At 35.1% G+C, this 22,930-nt stretch overlaps 1 protein-coding gene across 8 annotated transcripts in view; it reads right to left on the bottom strand.

The window, feature by feature from the left end:
• The window catches only part of PCDH11X (protocadherin 11 X-linked), an 800,164-nt gene that overhangs the window by 316,237 nt on the left and 460,997 nt on the right, over window positions 1–22,930 (bottom strand). For 6 of the 8 annotated variants that reach the window (XM_045383951.2, XM_045383950.3, XM_015443920.4 and 3 more), the window contains one exon: window positions 21,965–21,994. The exons of the other annotated variants lie outside the window; for them this stretch is intronic. In XM_045383951.2, coding sequence (XP_045239886.2) covers window positions 21,965–21,994 — 30 coding nt within the window. The remainder of the gene's footprint in view (window positions 1–21,964; window positions 21,995–22,930) is intronic. 8 annotated transcript variants of the gene reach the window in all.

Below are 22,930 nucleotides of genomic sequence, written 5' to 3'. Positions count from 1 at the left end.
TGTAATAAATTATGCTTTTAGACAATATTGTTCCTACTATTACTGAGTCTACACAGTAAAACCATAGTTGCATTTTTTAACTGAGTTAAAGTGTCCGACCTAGTCATAACAGTGGTTTGCTATTTATTTACATGTGAACATCCTCACAATGTTCACATACCAATTTATTTTCCCTCTTGTTCTAACCCAATAGTACTCAGTCCTTAATTCACTAAAATGTATTAAAATCTCATTTAACTTTTCTATTTTAAGTACATTTGTTCATATTCATCAGTGCATAAGTACTCATTTATAAGTGAAAGCTGAAATAAATGGAGTTGTCATTTAAATCATGAAAACATAGTTATTTAATTTTATGATGCTTCAGAAGCTATATTTTAGCCCTTGCTTTAACAAGTTGGAATAATTGAGCCTCATTTCCAACAAAAAAAGCAACTTGAATAAATATTCAACCTAGGTGTGCTGTATATTGCATCCATTGAGAAGACAGTAGATGTATGATTCCAATGTGATTTTAAAACATGATCTGAAATTCTTTGTAATCCTTCATAACACATGTAATAGTAATAGCTTATATTTTAATATATTTTTAATCATATGAATAAAAACTCAGTGATAAATCTTGGAGGAATTTCTGCAAATAGAATTGTTACGCAGTCAATGAAGAGCAACTATAAAAATTGAAATAGGTTAAGTTGTAACTCCAAATAGTTCCAATACAAAATTCACTAAAAGACAAAATACTCATAGTCTATTATGAAAACAAATATTTTCAGTATTTTAGCTGATGATTCATAGTTCTTAAATAAATAGAAATTATAGTGGGATCAAGTGCAGAATGATTACCTTTCAATACAGCATTCATTAATTTCCCTTATACATTATAAAAATGTGGTCAATCATAAAATTAAGAAAATATATTCTTTCCATTTTATATATATATATATATATATATATATATATATTTTTTTTTTTTTTTTTTTTTTTTTTTTTTTTTTTGAGATGGAATCTCACTCTTTCGATCAGGCTGGAGTGCAGTGGCCGGATCTCAGCTCACTGCAAGCTCCGCCTCCCAGGTTCACGCCATTCTCCTGCCTCAGCCTCCCGAGTAGACGGGACTACAGGCGCCCGCCACCTCGCCCGGCTAGTTTTTTCATATTTTTTAGTAGAGACGGGGTTTCACCGTGTTAGCCAGGATGGTCTCGATCTCCTGACCTCGTGATCTGCCCGTCTTGGCCTCCCAAAGTGCTGGGATTACAGGCTTCAGTCACCACACCCGGCCTCCATGATACATTCTTAAAAACATTTGACCTTCAGACTAAATTATTTCCTGGAATGATATAAAACCTGGTACATGTTTTTGAAAAAAAACACATCAAGATTAAAATATATAATTAAATTATTAAAACAAATCACAGAAATACTGAATAGAATTCCTCCGATTTTTGTTTTTCCATACTGACAATAAAATTTAACCAATGAAAATATCAAGGCATGTGCAAAGAAATGACAGCCTGCCTTGATTAACAGTAAAAATACATAAATATTTTAAGTCTGGAATTTATTGATATAGCCTTGGAAGTAACTAATTCATTAGCCGGGCATGGTGGCACATGCCTGTAGTCCCAGCTACTCGGGAGGCTGAGACAGGAGAATTGCTTGAACCCTGGAGGCAGAGGTTGCCACTGCACTCCAGCCTGGGTGACAGAGCAAGATTCCTTCTCAAAAAAAAAAAAAAAAAAAAAGAAAGAAAGAAAAAAGAAGTAACTAACTCAAAATTTGTAGTGACCTCAGTGTCTCCAAGTGACTTAAGGTCTTTTCATAATAGTAGAACATTTCTTCCTAAAAGTTAGTATAAGAACCTACTTGCTACAGAAAGGAAAAACTATAGCAGACTTCTTGAACAGGGCTAAAATTCCCACAAATAGCCATTAATTTTGGTTTCTGCAATCTCTGCATCTAAAAAGAAAATGCATTTCAGTAGTAATATATTAAATACAATAGCATGGATTGTATATTAGTCTGTTCTCACACTGCTATAAAGAACTAACTGAGACTGGATAGTTTATAAAGCAAAGAGGCATATTCAGCTCACAGTTTTGCAGGCTATACAGGCTTATGCTTCTGGGGAAGCCTCAGGAAACTTACAGTCGTGGCAAAAGGGGAAGAGGAAGTAAGCACAGTCTTCACACGGCCAGAAAGAGAGAGGGAGTGAAGGGGGAAGTGCTACACACTTTCAGACAACCAGATCTCGTAAGAATTCACTCACTATATGCCGCTCAAGCCTGTAATCCCAGCACTTTGGGAGGCCGAGACGGGCGGATCACGAGGTCAGGAGATCGAGATCATCCTGGCTAACACGGTGAAACCCCGTCTCTACTAAAAAATACAAAAAAAAAAACTAGCCGGGCGAGGTGGCGGGCGCCTGTAGTCCCAGCTACTCGGGAGGCTGAGGCAGGAGAATGGCGTAAACCCAGGAGGCAAAGCTTGCAGTGAGCTGAGATCCGGCCACTGCACTCCAGCCTGGGCGACAGAGCAAGACTTCGTCTCAAAAAAAAAAAAAAAAAAAGAATTCACTCACTATCACAAGAACAGCAAGGGAGAAATATGCCCCCATGAGCCAATCACCTCCCACCAGGTCCCTCCTACAACATGGGGGATTGCAACTCAACATGAGATTTGGGTGGGACACAGAGCTAAGCCACATCAGATCTATTTTAGTAGAATTAGCTAGCTTAGTAGAATTAGCTAATTTATTAGAGTGCAAAGCCTAAAGAAATAATATATTGCATAAGAAAATGTTGATTTGGGAAAATTTAAAACAAGAGAAAAGGAAGAAAATTCTAGGTTCCAGAATAATGTCCAAATAATGCTGGATCATATAGGACAGTGCAAGACTAGTATCACGGCTGCTGGTTGATTGAATGAGCACATTAAATGCTATAGTGGGAAGAGAGAATGTCAACGGTGGATACTGAATGAGAGGTATTCTGGGAGAGGTGAAAAAGAAGCTAACACAGGAACAGAAAACCAAACACTGCATGTTCTCACTCACAAGTGGGAGTTCAGCAATGAGAACACTTGGACACAGAGAGGGAAACAACACACACCAGGGCCTGTCGGGGCATTGTGGGCAAGGGGAGGGAGAGCATTAGGACAAATACCTAATGTATGTGGGCTTAAAACCTAGATGACAGGTTGATAGGTGCAACAAACAATCATGGGACATGGATACCCATGTAACAAACCTGCACATTCTGCACATGTATCCTGAAACTTAAAGTAAAATAACATAAAATAAAATATAAAATAATAAGAGAAAAGAAGCACTATTTTCACATTCTATTTTGTACTGACAGTCAATTCCAACAGCAAACCACTAATTTGGCACCTGTTGTCTTAAAGTCATGTAAATACAATGTATTGAATCATACTATTACTACCACTAATAATAATGATAATATATAAACTTTGCACGGCACTGATATGTTCCAGGCACTGTCTAAACCATTTTTAGATACATGAACTTATTTAATATTCACTTACTTAAAATTTACAATAACTCAGTGACATAAGTATGGTTATTATTCCCATTCTACAAACTGGAGAAAGACTTCTTTTATCATTTAAAATACTTTCATGTTTGTAGATGTGAGATCATTTTAGGAGAACCTATATCTATAAATTATAATTCCCTTTTTGCTATATAATTCCATTCCAGATTTTCAGTTGTGGCTACTTTGTTCTTTTTCCATCTTTCAGTAGCATTTAATAAGTAAACTAAATCCTTGAAGAGAGAATCTCCGAAATTGGAACTAGTAAGACCATTTAGTAGAACTTACTTCATCAAGTTATCAATTGAAAAATATGAAAGCATATTTAATCTAGAATGAAATAAGTGGTCTCTTTTAAGGAAGAGACCTGAATTGTATTTCTTTGATTTTCCTTTTGTTTATTTTATTTTATTTTCACTTTCTTTGTACTGTATCTGTTTGCTTTACCTTTTATTTATTATTATTATTTACATTTTGAATTTCATTTAAAACCTTAAAACAAATAATGCTTAACTTCTCACTTTTTTTTCAAAATGTCAACTGGACTTTCTGTTAACCTTTGATACCCCTAAATTAAAAGATAATTCTGAATCTTCTGTGAAATGCTGGAATATTTGTATGCACCAACATTAAATAATTTTTTTCTGGACTTATTGATGAAAAGCAAAGCAAAAATTATGTAGGCATGATAAAGCTGTGATAGCTTTATCTTTAGCCATGATGATCTTTTGTTGGGAACAGGCCCCCAAATCTGGCCATAGACTGGCCCCAAAACTGGCCATAAACAAAATCTCTGCAGCACTGTGACATGTTCGTGATGGCCATGACGCCCATGCTGAAGGTTGTGGGTTTACCAGAATGAGGGCAAGGAACACCTGGCCCACTCAGGGCGGAAAATCACTTAAAGGCAATCCTAAACCACAAACAATAGCATGAGCGATCTGTGCCTTAAGGACATGTTCCTGCAGCAGATAACTAGCCAGGGCCCATCCTTCTGTTTCCCATTAATCTATACTTTATAGAAACAATGCTTATCACTGGCTTGCTGTCAATAAGTATGTGGGTAAATCTCTGTTCATGGCTCTCAGCTCTGAAGACTGTCAGACCCCTAATTTCCCACTCCATACTCTATATTTCTGTGTGTGTGTCTTTAATTCCTCTAGTGCCACTGGGTTAGGGTCTCCACAACTGAGCTGGTCTTGGCAATCTTTAATTAATGACTATTTCTTATATATGCACAGAAAAATAAATAATTTGTCAATAAGTTTCCTTGTTTTCAGTTTTAGTTCCCTGACAAAATTCAAACCTAAAGCACATATGTTATTACACGCACAGATTGACTTATTACTTTTATAAAAATATTCTACAGTCTAACAAAAAATCTATAGTCTATAATAACATGGGAGTAGTAGTATAGATTTTGCAAGTACATCTGCATCATATTGCCTGCTAATATCATAACAACAATAATAACAATAAACTGGCCAGTGAATAAAAGTTATCTTCCATCACAATAAAAAGCATCTGTGCTTGTGTCTTCATTGCAATATCAGTATAGATTGCATGTATTCCATCTGCAGTGATTCGGAGGAGAAAACAGAGGAAAAAGTGGAAAAAAAGTGCTTTTAATATCTATGGGCCTCCAGATGCTACAGTTCACTAGCTACACAAATTGTTTCTAAGCAGTTTGGCATATCTTATCAAGTCCTTCAGATTAAATTTAAAATGCAGTACCATATGTGAAAATACAGTGTTTTATGAACTAGACCCTAGAGTTCCAGTTCATTTCTAGATGCTTCTGCATAAAAGCCACTGAGAGTTGATGCCAGATTTTCCCCCAAATAAAATCTATATATTACATTAGAAAATATCCTGTTCAAACATAAAAATAAACTGTGATTTGTAGGCAGTAGAAATATTTTTGTACACAAACAAGTTTAGCTTTCTTAAAAGCTTCTGGGGGGAAAAAAAAAAAGTGGTCCTGACTCGCAGCAAAAATTGTTCTCATCCTGCGTTTTCTGGCAGTCATTTGGGGTACCAAAGTGGAAAAGGGTCAGTAATATCAATTTCCCCCTTTCTCAGAACTATCTTAAATCCTGATGATTAACAGTGGATTAAAATACATTGTTTTGTTTTTTAGTCTAGTAAAATATAATGGAAGAAACTTTACAGCAGGTATAAACACAACTTGTTTTTATTAAAATATTTAATTGCTTAAAAAGCAAATGGTAATTTACAATGTCTAATAACTGGACACAGTCCTACACACATTCTATTCTATACATGTTGCTTTGAATTTTTTATCTTTATAATAGTGTAATTAGGAAGCAGAACTTTAGAACTAGCAGGAATAAATATGAACCATTATAGTAATTGACATTAATGACTAAGTTTCTCCAAAGTGTAGTAAAGAAAGATAAGAATATTTTATATTGGTCACCAAATTTACATACGTAGGTTGATTTATATTGGTGGTGATTGGCTACATTGACTATCAATAGAACTCTAAATAGAATTCACACGTGCTGTCTTAATTTGAATTTTATTAGGAAAAATTAACTATAACAATCAGTTTACAAGGCAAGTTCAGTCTGTAATTGTATAAAATATGAAATTGTGAACATGCTAAATGAAACCTGGATAATTTTGCCTGCTAAGAAAGAAGAAAGCTTGTCCAAAATGAGAAGTTTTAAGTCCACTAATGAACACTGTTTAAAGTTCATCAAGAAAAAAATAAGGACAGTAAAGTAAGAGAAATATGTCTACCTTCATTCCATACTGAATTTCATGTAAGAAAAAATTTAATCTAATGAGTTCAAGATATACACCTCAAATAAAATAATTTCTATGAGCCTCTATAGCTAGCGAAAAGTGAGTGAATGGAATAAATATGCTTAGACACACTGGATATTTTATGCGATAATATAGCAATTTATATGGCACTATATGCAAAATTGTCCATCAGATCATGAAAAGTGCTCATCCCTTGGTGTTAGAAAATCATACGATTTGTAGAACTTGACGTGGACTTATGGAGAAAATCAGACATTAGAAACCTAAACATAGTTGTAAGTAGCAAAAATAAAATGAAATAAAGCCCTCACTAAATCACCGACTCACCAATATTAGGCATAAAATGAAAGCTGGATTAAAAGAAAACATTCCATTGTGATAGCGAAAAGGCATCCATAGAAGTTCAGTGCATTCTGCTTTAATCACATTGCAACACTGTACACTCAAATGGCTAGAGACTTAGGAGCAATATTAAAGGAAGATCACTTCTATAAAAACTCTAAGTAAATCCTTATTAACATAGCCTTTCTTACCAACAAGAAAGAAAAGGGCAAGCAAATTAATAATTTTTTCTGTACAACCCAATACAGCATAACTTGAGTAATCTATTCCTTTTAAAATATCTATTTTTATATGGTACTAAGTATTGCCATAGGTGTTGCTAAAATGATTAATCCTAATTGGAATGATCATGTAGTGATCTGGAAATGTTTGTTCCTTTATCTTGATTCTGTCAATTTAATTTTTTTTTTTTTTTTTTTTGCTTAAGAGAGGTGGCTATAGAATTATATTGAGTCTTCAAATCCCAGCTTCACATACTTCTTCACACATGACATGAGCTCAATAAATTTGAGCAATAATAGATCCATAGATAGATAGAGATACAAATGTTTCCATGACTCTGATTTTTCTAATATCGAGAAGCTATGACTAATTTTGTGTGTCTTTTTAAATTTTGTGGAATAGAGTCACAACTTTAGCATGACAGAAAATAGCATTCAATGTCTCCCAATAATGAAAAATGATCGCAATCTACCCATACCTTCCCAGCAGAAATACTGAAACTAATATACTCTAGGGAAGATTTCAATTCTAGTTATTCACTGTGGTCAAAATATGTTTGTTGGTAGTGAAGTTGTGTTCAGATTTCATAACAAAACTGACCTGCTATCTACTAAACCATCTAGCTCATAAATATCCAGCATTGACCTAAAAAGCATAAATACTATTTTATTTTAGCATATTTCATTGCAAAGAACTTAACAGAGCATATCATTTTATTATAGTTGTGGCATACTGTTCTTAACTTTATCATACATACAATAGTCCACCCTCAATGTCAGATAGCTGAATGATATAGGCTTTGCAATGAACTGAATCATTTTATCTTTCAGTCTGTAAAATATATTAAATTCTATACTTTAAAATTCTACATCTTTTTCAAAGATTGAACTAGGGTATTATTTTTGGAAGACATTAACAATGTGAGGGTTAAAATCCTGTACGTTTTGTATTTTTTATCCATATTTAAGAAAAAATCTTTAAGATGAACACTATAAAATTTGAACTTCAAGGTAAAAAATAAATAACTAACTTAGTAATTTATTAGCTATTTTTAGACAATTATTTTCTAGACAGCTCCTGTGGAATTACATAACTCCAAAACATTATTTTGGAACATCTTATTCCCCCACTCCCTTTTCTCTCCTTCTCCTTATTTTCACTCTTTTGCTTTTCCTCCTTCTCCTCCCTCCTCTGCTCCTCTTCTTGTTATTCTCATCTTTCTCATTCTTCTTTATCTTGTTCATTTTCCTCATAGTAATTCAGGTCTAAATAGTTTAAGTGATTTGAATAATGTCTATATCTGAATGTATATGTCACAACTTATCTTAGAATAAGGTCCAAATCTGAACGTATATCTCAGTTGCTGAAACATAGTGGGCCTTCCATAAAAGTTTGTTGAATGAATGAATGAATGAATGAATGAATGAATGAATGAATGAAGTTTTGTCATATACCATAATGTGTTTTAGAGACAGCAGAGTAGTTCTTATTCTGCTACCAAATTAGTCTAAGAAGTGAATGAAGCCATTATACAGAATCCAGATGAGTTGAAAATATGAGACTATTAGTATGTCAACATCCACAATTCACTTGTCCTCAGTTTGGGCTCTAATTGAAAGAAGCCGTGTGACAAGGAAAGCATAAAACCAAATTTCTGGAGATTATAGCTCCATATCTCATAGTTTAGGACTCTTAAGTTTAATTGATCTTAATTCTTCCTATGCATTGTATATCACTAAACCACATTGCTATCTGTTCTTCTTTCATACTGACTAGTTCTATTAATCATATTTCCAGATCAAACTTAGTAATGATAATCCACATTACATACCCTAATCGTGTGCCAACTGCCTGGGAATGCTTTCAGTTTCCTTTTTAACTGGCAATTTTTCCCCAATGCATGTATATGAACACACATAAATTAAAGTCAGGTAGAAATAGAGATGCAGCTTCCTAAATGCTTGCCTTTATGAAAATAGTAGTTTTCTGCGTATGTTTCCCGGTGTACTTTTGTGTATGTATGCACGTGTATGTGTGTTTATAAGAAGGACAAATCTGAAATGTAGAATAAGAAAAATGATTCAATATGACCTTTGGTTCAGAAATGAAAAGGGGTTAAGTTGCTGTGGAGATAAGTAGCAGGATGATGATGCCCAGAAAAGTGCTGCGAGGATGGTTTAATGACTGCAGTTTACAAAGGGCCCTCATTCACTTATCACCACTCAAGTACCATCACAACCACTAAAAGACTTAAGATTCAGCTAGTTGGAACACAGATGCTTCTGCTTAGAATACTGTAGAGGGAACTCATTTTGAACTTTACCATATACTTTAGCAGTTCCTTGATTCGTTTGCTGAAAACAATTTTTATTTTTCCTAGCTCATTGATTTATTTTGGCATTGATAGTAGACTAGCTTTCAAGTTTTCCCCACATTTTCTACTGTAAACGGTAACGTTTGCTCCCCAGTTTACTAATGTCAATATTTTTTAAAAAATTATATTAGATTAATTACATTATGTTTCAAAGGATTTGGTTGTTCAAAGTCACTCAATTGTTTCCTCGTTTTCTACCTAGTTTTTATTTAGTTCTACAGCATTGCATGTTCGTATCTCATTTAATTTGGGACATAATTCTCCAGTTTAACTGAATGTGAAAGATTCAGAACTGGACAATAAAGTATGCTCATGTGTCAGTTAACGATGGAGATATATTCTATTATTTATTTATTTGAGATGGAGTCTCACTCTATTGCCCAGGTTGGAGTGCAGCGGCACAATCTTGGCTCACTGAAACCTCCGCCACAGCCTCCTGAGTAGCTGGGATTACAGGTGCGCACTACCATGCTCGGTTAATTTTTGTATTTTAATAGAGACGGGTTTGCACCATGTTGGGCAGGCTGATCTCAAACTCCTGATCTCATGATTCACCCATCTCGGCTTCCCAAAGTGCAGGGATTACAAGCGTGAGTCACCACTCCTGGCCAACAACGGAGATACATTCTAAGAAATGCATCATTAGGCGATGTCTTAATTGTGCAAAAACCACAGAGTGTACTTACACAAACTGAAATGATGTAGCCTACTACACACCTAGACTGTGTATGTTTGCATGTGTGCTTTTGTCCATGTTTTCATGTGTACGTGTATATGGTGTAGCCTATTGCTTTTAGTCTACAAACCTATACAGCATGTTAGCATGTTTCTGTACTGAATACTGCACATAATTGTAACACAATGGTAACTATTTGTGGATCTAAACATATCTAAAAATTGAAAAGGTACAGTAAAAATACAATATTATAATCTTATGGGACAACCCATTGTATAAGTGGTCCATCATTGACCAAAACTCATTATGTGGCACATGATTGTATAGGAGAAATTCACCTAATGAAAAGTAACAATGGCTTTTTATTTATCCTAAATCTATAAGATCTGTAGTTAATTACATTGAAATATCAATATTTTGGACCTTTAAAAACGTGAAAAATACGCTAGGCAAAAACCATTCATATATTGCCAAATACGTACCCAGTAATACACAGGCCAAGTAATATATTCCCAAGTAAAAGTTAAATATATTGGCAAGTAAAAGTTAACAGGAGCTTTTGTTTAAAAAGTTTAACATTATGGTTTCTGCCATGAATTTTGAATTTTTTTTTCTATTGCAGGTAGCTTCTTTTCTCAGATTTCTAATAGGATTTCCTGTTTTGTAATACTTCCTACAATGTTATGGCTAACCTGAAGAATAATGTGTTAAATCAATGTAATGCCCAAACAACTTTACATAAGTATTACAAAGATAATAACTTATTGTTGACAATGATACAAAACTATTCTGAAGTTATGCAACAAACAATTCCCAGAAATCACCTTTATTACAAAATACGAAACAGATCTGAGACAGTTCCTTTAATGCTAGAGATTTACAAAATTGCATTCAGTGCTGACTATGGAAAATACTAAGGAAGTATTTGTGATTTACTCCACTACACATTTATTTTCAGGAAAATAAAGAGGGTAACCTGTCTTGTTAGTAAAGAGATGCATCGTTTGAAACATTATGCACTTCAAGAAGAAAACCCAACTCTTAAATCAATGTTTAAAGTATATTTGGATGACAATAGGTTTTATTCATGAATAGTAAAACAAACTGTTAAAGTGTGTCTGATAAATATACTAGGCTAAAAGGAATCAAATATAATGGGGAGGAGAATGCTATTTGAACAGAATAAAAATGCAATGGCTTATATGACTGAAAAAGCTAAAAAGAGGCCAGGCACAATGGCTCACGCCTGTAATCCCAGCACTTTGGGAGGTTAAGGCGGGCAGATCACCTGAGGTCAGGAGTTCGAGACCAGCCTGACCAACATGGAAAAACCCTGTCTCTACTAAAAACACAAAAATTAGCCAGGAGTGGTGGCAGAAGCCTGTAATCCCAGCTACTCTGGAGGCTGAGGTAGGAGACTTGCTTGAAGCCAGGAGGCAGGGGTTGCAGCGACCTGAGATCGTACCATTGCACTCTAGCCTGAACAACAAGAGTGAAATTCTATCTCAAAAAAAAAAAAAAAAAAAAAAAACTATAGTGAGACCACCAGAACATAAATGCTCCAAAACACAAGGATAAACAAGACATTAATATATCTTAAACAAAGGTTAGTGAATTTATGGAAGCCCTTACCCCTAAATGAGTAAGCCAGATGGAGAATCTAAGTGTATGTAAGTGGAATTTAGTTTTACTCAAGAAGGATATTATATAATAGGTTATTATAGGAAATTAAGCTAATTGTATCAAATGGAATTTTTAGTTAAACAACCTCTTTTTCTTTCTAGACAATGCGGTCCTTGATGTCAAAGTGCCACTTCAATTCCTATAGATATCTTCATCACCAAGCACTGGGTTTGACACATAGAAACCATTCCACATATGTTTGTTAAATAAATGACAACACATATTCATTAAATATTTACTAGGCTTCAAGTGGTTTGTTAGACAAAAGCTACAGGAGCCTATAAGACTTGTTGAATTATTAATTCTCTATATCCCAACATTAGACTGCAGAATTTACCACTTTAATGTCTCTAATTTAAAGCATAAAAATTAATTCTGGAAATTTCTTTTAAGCAATAAAAAAAATTTCAAATAAATGAGGAAGATTAGTTTGACAGTGATCCTCAAGGAATGAGCTAGGCAATCGACTAGTATATTTAAAATCCTTTGGTGAAATGCCACCTGATAATTAATTGCCAGAGACTTCCCTGTGAGATCCCTGTGAGTTAAGTAGGAGACTTGTCCAGCTTAAATATTAAATGTATAATGAGGAACAAATACATGAGAAGTAAATGAACACAAGAAAATATGCCAAAAATAATATATCTAACTTAGTGGTTACAAAATATGAGATTTATAAATCAGAGTTCTTTTTCATAAATGGCTCAAAATCTGACACAGCAACCCCAGCTAACTTTATTGGAGAAACACATCTTCAGAAGAAAATTTCTTAACTTTCCAATATAAATGCCCTTGATAAAAAAGGCAGACATCTAAGTCACTACTACTGATGACTCCATTTATATTTTATGTCAAGATACTTTTCCATCCACTTTAACATCCAGATACTTTGTCATAAAACCAGAAAAGATATTTGAATCAATACCATCATGTATTGTCAAATTTCATCCACCTCCGTGAGTCTGATCTACTGATACCATTTCTCTGGATATTAATAAATAGTTGTTCCAGTCTTTAAATCATAATGCTTAAGGGACATATATGAAATAAATTGTCTTTAGGATAATAAACAGTTCTTCATGCTTGAAAGACTGAAACTAGGCCTCATAATTCCTAAGCCTCATAAAATTTAAAAAGCTTGGCCATCATGAAACTTAAACCCCAGATGGCCACGGATAGCCCCCCGATGTTCCCAGAACCCAAACAGAAAGACAATTCCGGGAAATAGCCTCATGGGGTCCCACCCTGATAACCTCATGGGGTCCCACCCTGACTCAATGTCCCCGATGTTCCCGGAATCAGCAATTCCAGGAAAGAACCTCCTAAGTTCCCGCCCCAACCAATCAGAACAAGATACCTTGCTCAGGCCATAGACAGACCTAATTACCACGCGCCTAAAGCTTTGTTTGAATTTCGCGCCCTAAGCTGTGTTTGAACTTGTGTTTGCCTATATAAACAACCTGTAACAAGCACTCGGGGTCCCAGGGCCAACTTAGAGCTTGGGACCCTAGCGCGCTAGTAATAAATAACTCTCTGCTGTGAATCTCGTGTCGGTGATCCTTCGCGGCGACCCCTGCCCAGGGGGGAATCACAGTTCGGTTCCAACAAGACTCAATTAAAATTCTAGTATTTTAATTGCAATAAAGCTTACACAATTATGGATATAAAAACATTATGGAAAGCCAGCATCTTTGCAAAAGAGCATGGTGATGAGGTTCAGGATATTCCACGCCAAAATATGATTGTAAGAGACAAGAATATTGAAGAAGGAAAATAGGGTCTGGAATCAGGGAACATGAGGCTGATTCACACTTCATCTATGACAGGAAATATTCTCTCCATAGGGTGTAGGTCAAGTAAATGACTTAATAACTTACTTCATCCTCTCAATTTACATTAGGGCATGCCCCAAGGAACCAATGGAGTTATCCTGGAGGGTACTTAAACTCCCCCAAAATTCTGTAACAGGACGTTTGAGCCCCTATGCTCAGGCCCACTCCCACACTATGGAGTGTATTTTCATTTTCACTAAACCCCTTCGTCTCTTTCTTGCTTTGTTTGTGCTTTTTTTTCAATTCTTTGTTCAAGACGCCAAGAACCTGAACATCCTGCACTGTTAACAATACGTTACCTCAAAATATGGCTCATTGACACAAAGATTTCTTTAGAGCTGTCATTTTGAGAAACTGCAGACAGGAGAATTTCTAAGAAGTTACCCTTTTGTAAAAGACATTTACAGTTATAAAGGAAATCTCCATTTGTAAGGGTGTTCCCTCCCTGCACCAGGAAGAAAAAGATAACTGAATTCCTAGAGACTCTTAATCAATGAAGAAGGCATTGACTTAAATCTGCACAACAAACATTACCTTTGTTTCATGGTGTTTTTTCCGACTATCTCATCTTAACTGGACCTTTCCCCACACCCTTCTTTCTTTGCTTCAGAGAATCGTGGTAGTAAAGCCTGAAGTTTAAGACAACTCTTTGAGATCTGCTCTAGGGATTTACTCATGTCTCTGGATTATCTTCTGGGAATAGAAAATAAAAACATGTGACCCCAATTCACTATGCCAAAAGGAAAAAATTAAGCTCAAAGCTGAGTCATGCAAGAAACTGCCTTTCCTTTCGTTCCTCAGCAGATAGCTACAAATAAAAGGTTAAATAGCTCCACAGGTAGCTACTCTATGTTCACCTTATCTTAGGTAAAGTGCTAATTTACTGAGTTTGAGAATAATATATAATTGACTTTTCCCCTATTTGTTCCTTTTGCTTACAACATGTGGATTCCATGTGACCGTACCCTCCCTCTTTCCCCTCCAGCCAGTTCTTCGCCTTTAAATATCAAATCCTTCAGAATCATCTTTGGAGAAAAGCACAGACCTCCCTCCTAGGCATGTCCTTCACATTGGCAAAATAAACTTCTAAATTGATTGAGACGTGTTTCAGATACTTTCTGGTTTACAAATTGGTGACCAATGAAGGGAACTCTGAGTGGAGGGCTGATACGTTAAGAAAGTCCTGTGGCTTGGTCGGGCGCGGTGGCTCACGCCTGTAATCCCAGCGCTTTGGGAGGCTGAGGAGGGCGGATCACTTGAGGTCAGGGGTTCGAGGCCAGCCTGGCCAACAGGGTAAAATCCTGTCTCTACTAAAAATACAAAAAATTATCCGGGCTTGGTGGTGGGCACCTGTAATCCCAGCTACTCGGAACAGGAGGCTGAGGCAAGAAAATCACTCAAATCTGGGAGGCAGAGATTGCAGTGAGCCAAGATGGCACCATTGAACTCCAGCCAGGGAACAGAGCAAATGCCAAAAAAAAAAAAAAAAAAGAGTTAGGAATTGAAAGATACAGAGGAAATATGTACTTAATGAACATGAAGTTATAATCTAGATGTGAATATTATATTTACATATACAAATGAGTAAAAGAGATCACAGAAGGTTTTATGGAAGAAAAATTTCCAGAAAAATCGAGAGAAAAGCAGTGGTTAAAATATCAAATGTAACAGAAAGTTTGGGATGTAGGAAGCAGAAAATCTTGCCCAAATTATAAAAGGATTCCACTTTAATCAGGAGGGGAATATAATTAATTATAGCAAGGAATATGTGGTGAGAAAATGTAGTTAGTAGGGGGGAGATGAGCCCCTCAATTTAGTAGTGAATTGCATCAATATCTAGCAAGGGTAGCTGACTTAAGAGGAAGTCTTTTTATTTTATATATTTGTTTATTAACAAATGACTTTTACATATTTTTAAATATAAAGGGCAGTGGCATTTAGGAAGAGACTAAAGAGCTAGATATTTCAAGATTTCAGAGGGAATAAATGAGAGGCTAGAAAGGAACTCAGAAATATATTGAGGTTACAAAAATTGTTTCTATCTTAGGATAGTAGGATTTAAAGTAATCTGCTGGTAATTCAGCCTTGGAAATTGTGAAAGAAATTCGAAAATAGTTGAAAAGGTTGGGAAAGTCATTCAAAGCATGGGATAGAAAGGTAATGAGAGGAAAATAAAAATATTTCAGAACAATAGCTAGATCCCAACTGAAACTTAGTGCTATTAACGTGTAGTAAGCTAAACCTTCAGTATAATTTTTTTTGTTTTTTTTATTTTTTTACCTAAATGTGCTCAGTGGCTATGGATAATACATTCTGCAAGGGTAATCTACAGTTGGAAACTGGAACTCCAAACAGAGAAACCAAGGATAACAATGATGAGATGGAGAGATAAATATAACCAGGAAGAAATTTTATCAAGTGGGTAAAATGGAGAAGGACTGAGTAATTGGAGAACCTACTGAATGGAAAGCTCTAGCTAACCAGACAGGATGATATAAAGCAGTTAATAAACTTGTGATCTTAAAAAGGGAGGACTATGTTCAAAATTATGGAGACCTTGAAATCACATGAATATAAGATCCAGGGAATGCACATATGTACATGTAAGAATCACAGAATTGAGAAATGTAAAATACAAAGATGTAAAACAAACCTCATATTCACCTGTGGTGATGGCTACATTAACAGTTGTAACACTGAATGCCAGGTTGTATTTTTAGTAGAGACGAGGTTGGCCAGACTGGTCTTATCGGCCCCTGCGCCTGGCCAGTAAGTATAAGTCTTGAACAAGCATGAAACTAGCATAGATGGGGAATCCCAAAAGATCAAAGTGTCCTTTACATTATCTGACATTTTTTGCCACTGACCAAATTTTCAGTCATTACCATTGAGTTAAATAAATAATCTATTCCAAAGCAAGAAGCTGTTAAGACCCTACAAAAGGCCTCACAGTGTACCTGAAGTATAATGTCCCTAGAAGCGCATAGCCATGGAACATATGTAGGATAAAGGGAAATTAGTTTCCTTAGGTGATAATGCTAAATTAGAGCTCTTAGTGTGATTTATTTTTTCATAATACTAATGAAACCCAGGCTGGTCAACATGGTAAAACCCCATCTATACTAAAAAATACAAAAAATAATTGGGCATGATGGCACATATCTGTAATCCCAGCTACTCGGGAGGCTGAGACAGGAGAATTGCTTGAACCAGGGAGGCAGAGGTTGCAGTGAGCTGAAATCACACCACTCTACTCCAGTTTGGTGACAGAGTGAGACTCTGTCTTAAAAAAAAAAAAAAAAAAAAAAAAAACTAATAACACTAAACTGAATGTTTAGTATGGAAAACTGGCAAAAGAAACAAAAGAAATAGTATTTATAATCGTGCAGATTTAGCCTCATGCATTTGCTAGATCATAATACTCCAAATAGTAAAGTGGGAAAATAATCTTTCTCTAAAATAAGATATGAGATTGTATCTCTTCAGAAACATGCCATTAGAATTTGTTTTATTTAGATAACTGAAAAAATCTCAATGTTACTGCTATGGTTTGTATATGTCCCCCAAATTTTATGTGTTAGAAATGTAATCTCCAAATTCACACATGATGGAAGGTGGGGCCTTTGTGGGGGCATTAGAATTAGATAAAGTCATTAGGGTAGGGCCCCCATGCTGGGATTAGTAGTTTTATAAGTACCAGAGACACCTAAACTGATACACACGCTTGCCTTCACACCATGTGATGCCTTCCACCATGTTATGATGCAACAAGAAGGTCCTCAGCAGATGCTGGTACCTAGATATTGGACTTCCCAGCCTCCAGAACTGTAAGAAATACATTTCTTGTTTTATAAATTACACAGTCTGTAGTATTCTGTGATAGCAACAGAAAATGAGCTAAGATAGTGCCATTCTGCATTCAAAATTCTAAATTATGCTTTTAGGAGAATTTCGGAAGCAGGAACCTCCAAACATGTCTGTACTATTGCACAAAACAGCAGATGAAGAAATACCTTGGAGACACCAGCAAAATGGGTATTTTAATATATGTTGGATCAAACATTTTCATTGGCCCCCTCATCTTTATGTAGCCTTGGAGCAAATAACTACACAAATGCCAGTAATCTGGCCAATGACAGAGAATGGACAGATTTGCTTTTACTTGCTTTGTTACTATAGCTACTCTTTCTGTTATCCGTTATGTGAGCCTAAAAGAATCCGCTTTTTAATTTACCTCAGGCAGATATAAAGAAATCAGAAATATACTCCTCGGAGAATCTCAGTCAGTTCTGTTTCTGCCATATTCAGTTTAGCACTTTGGTGAACATTCTCTTTAACAAGACTGGCCATTTGTGAAAACCCTAAGGGCAATTTAGTCTCAGGCTAAGCCAAACTGGGAAGGGATCTTGAAAAAAATGTCTACATGAATGTTCAGGTTAATGTTAAATAAGGGAAAGCTGGTAGGTTGAATAAAAAGACCAGTTTGTATTCATGCAAGGAAATTTTTAAAACTATTAACAAGGTTCAAAAAATTATAATTCTTTTTTTACTTGAAAATAAGTAGGCCAGGCTCGGTGCCTCATGCCTGTAATCGCAGCACTTTGGGAGGCTGAGGTGGGCAGATCACTTGAGGTCAGGAGTTCGAGACCAGCTTGGCCAACATGGTGAAACCTCGTCCCTATTAAAAATACAAAAACTAGCCAGGCCTGGTGGCAGGCGCCTGTAATCCCAGTTACTCGGGAGGCTGAGACAGGAGAATTGCTTGAACCTGGGAGGTAGAGGTTGCAGTGAGCCGAGATCGTGCCATTGCACTCCAGCCTGGGGTCAAGAGCAAGACTTCGTCTCAAAAAAAAAAAGAAAAGAAAAGAAGTACTGCTTACACTATTCAATCACAGGTGGCCATGTGTTGAAATCTGTTCTTCCTCCTAATTAGTAATTAGCCACATGGATACCAACTGGTTAAAGAATGAATGAACTATGACATGTGGCATTTGCTTTTTTTCTGCTGTGATTACCACTAGCTTATCTACGAAATATAACATAATCTTTTAAGAGGGGGTAGAAAAAGTGTCTATCTTTGTAACTTAAACCTCTGATTTCAAATCCAAATATAGGTCCTATTTGGTGAGTACTTTGAAGTCATTTACACTTAAATCTAGAGAAATCATTGAGAAATTATCTTCTTCTTTGATGTTTTAGACACTAAAAGATAAAGAATTCATCTAGATACTTCATTCTTAGCTAAGATAATGTGTTGCCTTAGTTTTTTACAAATGCAAGAACCTTATACTTTCCCATACTCTGAATTAAACTGAACATAAAAGCCATATTTTATAATTCATAAAAAGACTAAAAAGGTGAAGTTCAGGAGTTCAAGAAATTAATTTAACTTTTTATAGAAACATTTGCAATAAATCCCAAGTTAATGAATATTCTGACACTTAATATATTTAAAGTTTATAGCTTCGTGAATTTAATATCCAAAATACCCTTCAAAAGGTATACATAAATGCAATGAACCAAAAATAAAGGACACCAGAGTACAGACCTAATCTCCATAGTATACGTTAACCGTATTATATTAGGCAATGTATGGGATATATATAGACTAGTAAAAATGAGTTAATGATGGGTCTGTAGCATTATTGTAGTTGACGGAAATAACTTTTTAAAAATTACTATTCCAGAAACATCTTTAGCGTCTTTATAATGTTAAATATATTAAATGTTACTACTAAAACACAATAAAAACACTATTTTAAAATAAAGGGATTATTTATTTTACGATTCCAAGTTGTTATCTTTTTAAAGAGAGAATTTCTGGAGACAGATTGCCTGAATTCAAACCCTGGTTTTTCTACTTGTGAGCTCTGTAACCTTAGGCAAGCCACTTAAGCTCAATGTATCACCATTCCTCATTTGTAAAATAGCCTAAAGGATTATTGTGAAGATTAACTGTATATATATATATGTGTGTGTGTGTGTATACACATTCCTATATATATGTATGCATACCTACATACATACACACACATATGTATATGTATACACACATGCACAAACATAGAGTCCTTGGAACAGAGTAAGCAGATTCGTATGTTTTTTTTTTTTATTATGCTTACTTTATTATAAAAAAGCTACTGAAAAAAATAATAAACTTTCACAGTTGCCCATTTTTAACCCTCTGCTTTGTTTTTACCCAAATTTTGTCAGGTTTTTCGCTTTCCCACAGGCCCCTGAGCTTGGCTTGACACCAAACCTGAGCAACCACTAAAAAAAGTGGAATATGTCCCAACCATTACCTTCTCAGGAAATCAGATAACAACAGACACTTTTGAGCCCACTCTCTTGTTGGTCCAGCTTCCTCTTTAAAGATTCTGCTTATTGGCCGGGTGCGGTGGTTCGCACACGTAATCCCAGCACTTTGGGAGGTGGGGTGGGAGGAATAGTTGAGCCCGGGAGTTCAAAGCTGCAGTGAGCTGTGATCCATCGTGCCATTGCACTCCAGCCTGAGCAACAGAGCGATACCCCATGCTCTACCTCCAAAAAAGATTCTGCTTATCTCTGCTTGCTTGCCCTTCTTGACCTTATAAAGAAAAGCCTTTTCTGTTGAATTTTGAGATCCTTGCAGATTTTTAAAGTCATAACCTTCTCCCTATTGCAGTGTTCTTTCTTCTGAACAAAGTCTCTCTCTATGTCTGTCTAGATTTGTTTTATTTGACCAAAAAAAAAAAAAAAAAAAAAAAAAAATTGTCTTCACTAAGAACCTCTTTTTCCATTGGTCCTTCTATTGATTATTTACATATTGAAGTGTTTTATGTTGAAATGTCATGACTTAGGAGTTTCCTGACCTGGAACATGGGTTCATCCCAGACTTCCATATGCAGGATCCTAACTTTTAAAACAAAGACATGTCCTTATTTACATTCACTAAGCTAGAAAAATATTTCCAATATGAATCTTCTTCAAAATTTCAATGTTGAACTAACTGAGCCACAAGTTCATTTCCCAATTCACCAGAATGGTTAAGAATGTTAGAACACAAAATCCCAAAATCTGTAGACCTCCTCTCTCTTTCATTCTTTCTCGCTTTCTCTAAATATACACATAATATAATATATATACACATATTTTACACACACACACACACATACACATATAATCACACCGTACATAGTAGCAGCCAGTGACATTTTACTACCCTTGCTTCCCTCCTTTTAATTGGAGATCTTGTCTACGAACTTTTGTCTTCTGGGAGGAGCTGACTTTCAAAAATTCATCACTCCAAGGCCACACTGATACTCAGTGTGATTCAGATAGGCATTTGAAAGCACTTCGAAAGATATATTGATTTAAAACTCTCTGATGCTGTTAGTTTAGTTTATCTCTCAAACATTAATGAAAATCCCTTTTGGCATTGTATTCAAACTCCATTTTCCATTAATTCTCACACTTGATAAAGACATCTAAGGTGAACAGATTACTTTCCGGCATAGCTTAGAACATTCTCTGGCAAGTGCTTTTTCAAACATAAAGTTTAGTCTCTTAAGCTAGAATAAGATAATTTATCTTTAAAATTATATATATTTAACCTAGCAACAGCAAAGGTAAGATTCTGGTGCCTAATATGGATAGCATTTAAGGCTTACTGAATTTAATATCCAAAATGTCTTTCATCAGAAATTAAGATAAATTCATTTATTTAAACCTCAAAACATAGTAAGAAACTAAGGCATAAATGCTAGGAAAGAAATGTTAATAAACAACTGGAAAACTTTATTTTTAGTGGTAGTGCAGTTTAACTAGTGAAGTTATTTAACAACATGTATGAGATAGTTTATTTGTTTAACAATAGAAACATAAATTTTTCTAGAAGACTGAACTGTTCATATACATTAGGTTGGTGTAAATGGAACTGTGGTTTTTACAGTAACTTTTAATGGCAAAAACCACAATTACTTTTGCACCAGCCTATACTTGAGCAGAACTTAAAATTTTCACATTAAAGGATGACATTCCAAAGTCCAGTTTCTCTGAGATCATCATTTTGCTGATTAACCATGTTTAGTTATATAATTCTTCACTGTGACCCTATCAAATATCATGATTTGTATTCACTAACTTTCTGCTGTCACTGCTAAAATGTGAATTAACACTAAAATGGTTCCTTTTTTATTGCTAGCATTTATCACAAAATAACTGTATTATCAGAACATTCACAAAGTGATGCTGTCAACAGTATGTTGTTTTGGCATCGTGGGAAAAGAAAGTATTGGGGGAAAATAAAATAAAATGAGACTCAAAATTGTTTCCAGAACTGTGTGATATAAAATGTGAAAACAGCTCAGCTTGACTCTTTTAAAGTAGAACCATGACATATGTTATCCTAAGTACTTACAGTTTTAACTCCATGGACTAACTACTGTAGCTTCACACAGTATAAACACAATATTTCAAAATCAATTTTCTTTGAAATTTGCAGTCTTACCTTTCCTGCCCCTTTCCCTTCGGATTTCCGCTGATTTAGGATAAAATGGAGGCAAGGGAAGCAAAGGAAAATAAAACAAAACAAAAACAAAAATTAGCTCAAATTTGGTTACTGCAAATACATTTTTTTTTTTTTTAAAGCATGTCAACATTCCCAGTGCAATAGTACACAGTTTTGTTTTTCTGCTGAAACTACTTTCGTCTCCTACATTCTTCCGTGGTTTGAGTAAAGGGATGTAACAGCATTGTAAATTTTGTGCAAAAACATGAAGAGCCACATACAAATTTCAATTGGCATAAAAAATATAAGCTTAGCTGACTTATGCATTAACCAAGAAAAGGCACCCTTCCATCTGTTATGATGTCACTTACTTTCTATCCATTTTTAATGAATGTGTCTTTATTTCAAACATAAACACATTTTTAAATTGAAACAAGAAAAGCTAGGCTCATTGAAAATTCATGATTTGGGGGTAAACATAAGAAATGTTTATACAGCATTGGGATACTATTGCTGAATTTTAAATCAATAGTTTCTGTTGTTCATAGGGGCATTTTAAATCAACTCTGTTCAACTAAATCTTTTTTAATACCATCATGGAAGTCATTCTTTTCATTTTATTTAAGACTTTTTTTCTCCCTCAACCACTTTCAGGAGACAGGTTAAGTTACTTTTTAAGATACCAGAATCATATAGACCATTTGTCCTTTTGGATTCGTTCTCCTTTGTAGAGAATTAAATTACTGAATTAAAAGTGAATCAAATGTCAACATGTCTAGCTAATGATACTCCCAAAAGTCTGTTCTCCGCAATCTTTATCTTAATTCCCCGTTCTTTTTACAGTTATGCAAAAGTTCCTTATAGAGTCTTCTTGAATACAAAGAATCACAGAAAATTGTCAAGAGGGTAGGCTTGAATCTGAAATAAGGGTAAACACTAAGAGAAATGGAGTCAACATAGTAAGAG

Source organism: Macaca fascicularis, chromosome X (genome assembly GCF_037993035.2).
Source record: "Macaca fascicularis isolate 582-1 chromosome X, T2T-MFA8v1.1".
Taxonomy (NCBI): domain Eukaryota; kingdom Metazoa; phylum Chordata; class Mammalia; order Primates; family Cercopithecidae; genus Macaca; species Macaca fascicularis.
The sequence above is the reverse complement of the archived record's forward strand: the minus strand, read 5'-3'. Positions and strand labels throughout refer to the sequence as shown.